The 3,425-nt window shown below is 52.9% G+C and overlaps 1 protein-coding gene across 1 annotated transcript; it reads right to left on the reverse strand.

Annotated features, from left to right (window-relative positions):
• Positions 1-2,162: 2,162 nt before the first annotated feature.
• LOC123049789 (ethylene-responsive transcription factor ERF038) lies at positions 2,163-3,208 on the reverse strand. The gene has a single exon (XM_044472662.1). It carries the CDS (start codon positions 3,158-3,160, stop codon positions 2,339-2,341), a length of 822 nt encoding a protein of 273 aa, XP_044328597.1. The 5' UTR covers positions 3,161-3,208; the 3' UTR covers positions 2,163-2,338.
• Positions 3,209-3,425: the final 217 nt, after the last annotated feature.

Raw genomic sequence — 3,425 nt, forward strand, 5'->3', positions numbered from 1 at the left:
CTAACACCTTGATGGGAGCGAGGCATCGTTGTCACATGCAAGAACAGCACGATCAGCGATCGTCATCTCCGTTGTGTGGTAGTGCCCGGTTACAATTATTCGTGGCTCTTTGAATCCAATAGACAATGACTTTGGCTCAATTATGGCCATCTGTAGATCGCCCTTCTCATAGGGCAGCCATCGCTTTTACGTGCCCTCCGCCTGGCCTTTATTTTGCCCCCACAACTGAGATTCGAGAGGTAAATCTTTTCACTCTTTGGTTGTCAGAAAAGGCATTGCTCAGTCGCGATTCCTGGTTGGTAAAATCGTCGTAAAGGCCGGAGAAGAAATCTCCGGACAAACTATCATCTATTTCTTTGCCATAGTTTGAGACTACTTATGCCATCATGTGTGTGTTCTTATATTGTTTAGTTTCTGTTAACTGACGACTCACAACAACAACAGTAGCTTCCTCCTTTCGCAAAAAAAAAAAAAAAAAAAAAAAAAAAAAAAAAAAAAAAAACCAACAACAACATTAGCTTCCTTGGACCGTATCATCCAGCGGCATCAAATCAGTCACAATATGGTATATACCCCCATTCCATACTCGAGGCACGCACGAATCATAAATCAAGCAATAAATGTCGAGAGCAGGGCTATGTCGATCGATCAGCCGGTTGCACCAACATTCTGTTGAGTGCTAACTAACCGATTAGGTGCCACATTGGCCAGTCCGAATCCACGCAGATATCCCCATCCGGCAATTGAACGGGCAACGTACGTACGAGCCAGCCCGGTACCACCCTACCTACCGCCCCCACCGGAGCCGCCGGCCGGCCGGAGCGGTCGTCGACCGGTCCCGGCCGGACGGCGACAAGACCGCGGCGGCATCGGATCCTCCCGTCAGCATGCACCCCACGAATCAGCGACCCGATTCGAATTGATTAGTGCCGCTGATCGTACGTACGCGTTTGTTATTGTTAATCAGGGAAGGACGCAATCAGCCAGCCCGGCTTATTAGCGCTGCTTGCATGCGTCGTACGTCGCTAGCTGCGCGCGGCATGTATGCAAACCATATGCGGTGCATTGCATGATCGCCTGGCCATGTGTTGGGCATGTGAGGCGGTCCGTCGACGCGGCCACTCAGGCCTCGGCTACGTGTACGTACGTACTTAAGATCCTTGATCACGTACCGATTTTATGTGGTGATTGATTCAACTATAACTAGTTCGGGGAAGGTAGATGGGGAGGCAACTGAACCTGGAGTTTATTATACCAGAAAAGAACAAGGAAATTGATTAAAACTAATCAAACTTGGCGCTGCTGGTGGAATACATGCATACGGCTTGCAATTGGGCTCGTATCATGTGGGAGCCGGTAACTGGCGTGCCTGTGCTGTGTACCTAACTCCTAACCTGGTTGTCATTGGCTTTGCGTTTTTAACTAACCTCCGCTGCTAGGAGACAAGGGAATGATGTGCGCTCAGGGTTGGAACTTTCTTTGATCCTTCCATCTCCTTTGTTTTTTCTCCTCTTTCCGCCTCTGGACTGGGCTCCCTTTATTGTAACCTAGGATAACGTGGGTCTTGTACCAAACCCAGCAAAGATATGACCTTCTACAGCTCAGTACTTCACCTACGGAGCAGTTAAATAAGCCGCAGGTAATTAAAAGGCCATGTTGGCATTGGAGTAGTGTGTAAGATTTCCCCCCTCCGTAATTCTAGAGATCCTCTCATAATGGCGACGTAAGAGCAGCAAGAGTGAAGTCAGAGCTCTGTGGAAATTAGGTTGTTTGTTCGTTAAAAGTGCACCTCTGCTGTTAGAGTGAGGCAGTATAACACGCTAACACAAGACTCCATTCCTCACTGCCAAACTCGTTTGTGAAACCAGCAAGGAAACAGTCCACAGTTCGCTCTGGTTTGATTTTCTTGCTTGTAGCTGTTTCACCGGCCATAAAACGACTTCCAACCGGCCGGCAACTCACCAGGCAACAGCATATGAATATCACCATCAAAATAAGAAAAATAATTGCAAACGCATCGAGCTCATTAACTTCTAACAGCTACCAGTAAACGGCGGCCCACCATGTAGATGCAGGAGTGTCCATCAACTGAGCAATCATCTAAAGCAATTGCAAACTTGTAGAGTAAACCTGCGTCTTCTTTTCCAGGGAAGTCCATCGTGTCTGGCAAAGCTTCTTTTGTTGATAGCAATAAAAAAAAGCACACATGTTTCATGGACGAGTGAAGAAGACTCACAAACAGCTGACGATAACTTTTTTCCAATAGCAGTGCTACCGCTACCACTAAATCTTTTTATCCTTGCTAAGCAATTCATGAGGTACAGTAAAAAAAACACTCCTACTCGGCCCACAAGAGTGGCTCGCTGAGCCCGACGCAGCAGCCGCCGTCGTACTCCTCGGCGGCCAGCGCCGCCGGCCAGACCGGCGACCAGAAGAGCCCGTCCCTCAGGTCCAGAAGAAGGTCGGGCAGGTCGAACAGCGCATTGTCGACCTCGCCGCTGTCCGCGGGCACCGCTTCGGCGCAGGCGGCAGGCTCCGGTGACTCCGAGACGGCGCCGGAGGACGACGGCGTCTCGGGCTCGTGCTCGGCCTCGGCCTCGCACTGCACGGCGGCGGTGGCGGCGGCCTTCGCGGCGGCGGCCTGGATGTCCGCGGGCGACGTGGAGTCCGGGCGGGGCAGCTCGTGGGCGAGCTCCGGGAAGTTGAGGTGCGCGGAGCGGCCTTTGATGGCGAGCGCGGCCACGTCGTGGGCGCGCGCCGCCATCTCCGCGGTGGGGAAGGTGCCGAGCCAGATGCGCGACTTCTTGCGCGGCTCGCGGATCTCGGACACCCACTTGCCCCAGCTCCGGCGCCGCACGCCGCGGTACGACGGGTGCTTGAAGCCGCTCTTGGACACGGCTGCCTTGACGCTCGCGGCGTGGTCTTCGTCGGTGCTGCAGCAGCTGCTCTCGTCTCCTCGGGCGCCATTGGTGGCCGCGGCGGCGTCCGGTTCTTGGTCGGCGGCGGCTCTCTTGCGCTTCTTCGGGTGCTTGGGCTTGGGGTTCTTGGGGAGCTCTAGCACGCTGGTGGCGAGGGAGGAGGAGGAGGAGGAGGTGGACAATGTCGACGACGAGACGGAGGAGGAAGAGGTGGTGGGTGCATGGCTCGCGTCTGCCTCCATGGCTCGGCAGCAGGGATCTGAAGGCCTGTAGCTAGGTGGACTAGAAGAAGCGTGGGGACTTGGGGGAGTAGAGAGTGCCTTCGGCCGTATATATAGGGGTGGCTTCTTCTTTGGCCTCTGGCTGGGGCCATTGAGTAGAGCGTTTCGTTTGTTTTCCTTTCTTTTTCAACGTGCTAGTACTATTCACGATTTTTTGAGGATACTATTCACGATTTTATTTATTTATTAAACAAACAAGGTGAAGTGAGGATTGAGGAAAGAAGAA

This window comes from Triticum aestivum, chromosome 2D (genome assembly GCF_018294505.1).
Source record: "Triticum aestivum cultivar Chinese Spring chromosome 2D, IWGSC CS RefSeq v2.1, whole genome shotgun sequence".
NCBI classification, from domain to species: domain Eukaryota; kingdom Viridiplantae; phylum Streptophyta; class Magnoliopsida; order Poales; family Poaceae; genus Triticum; species Triticum aestivum.

Bases quoted from the DNA above. Each gene is read 5' to 3' on its own strand.
- LOC123049789 (XM_044472662.1), bottom strand. From the start codon at position 3,160: ATGGAGGCAGACGCGAGCCATGCACCCACCACCTCTTCCTCCTCCGTC.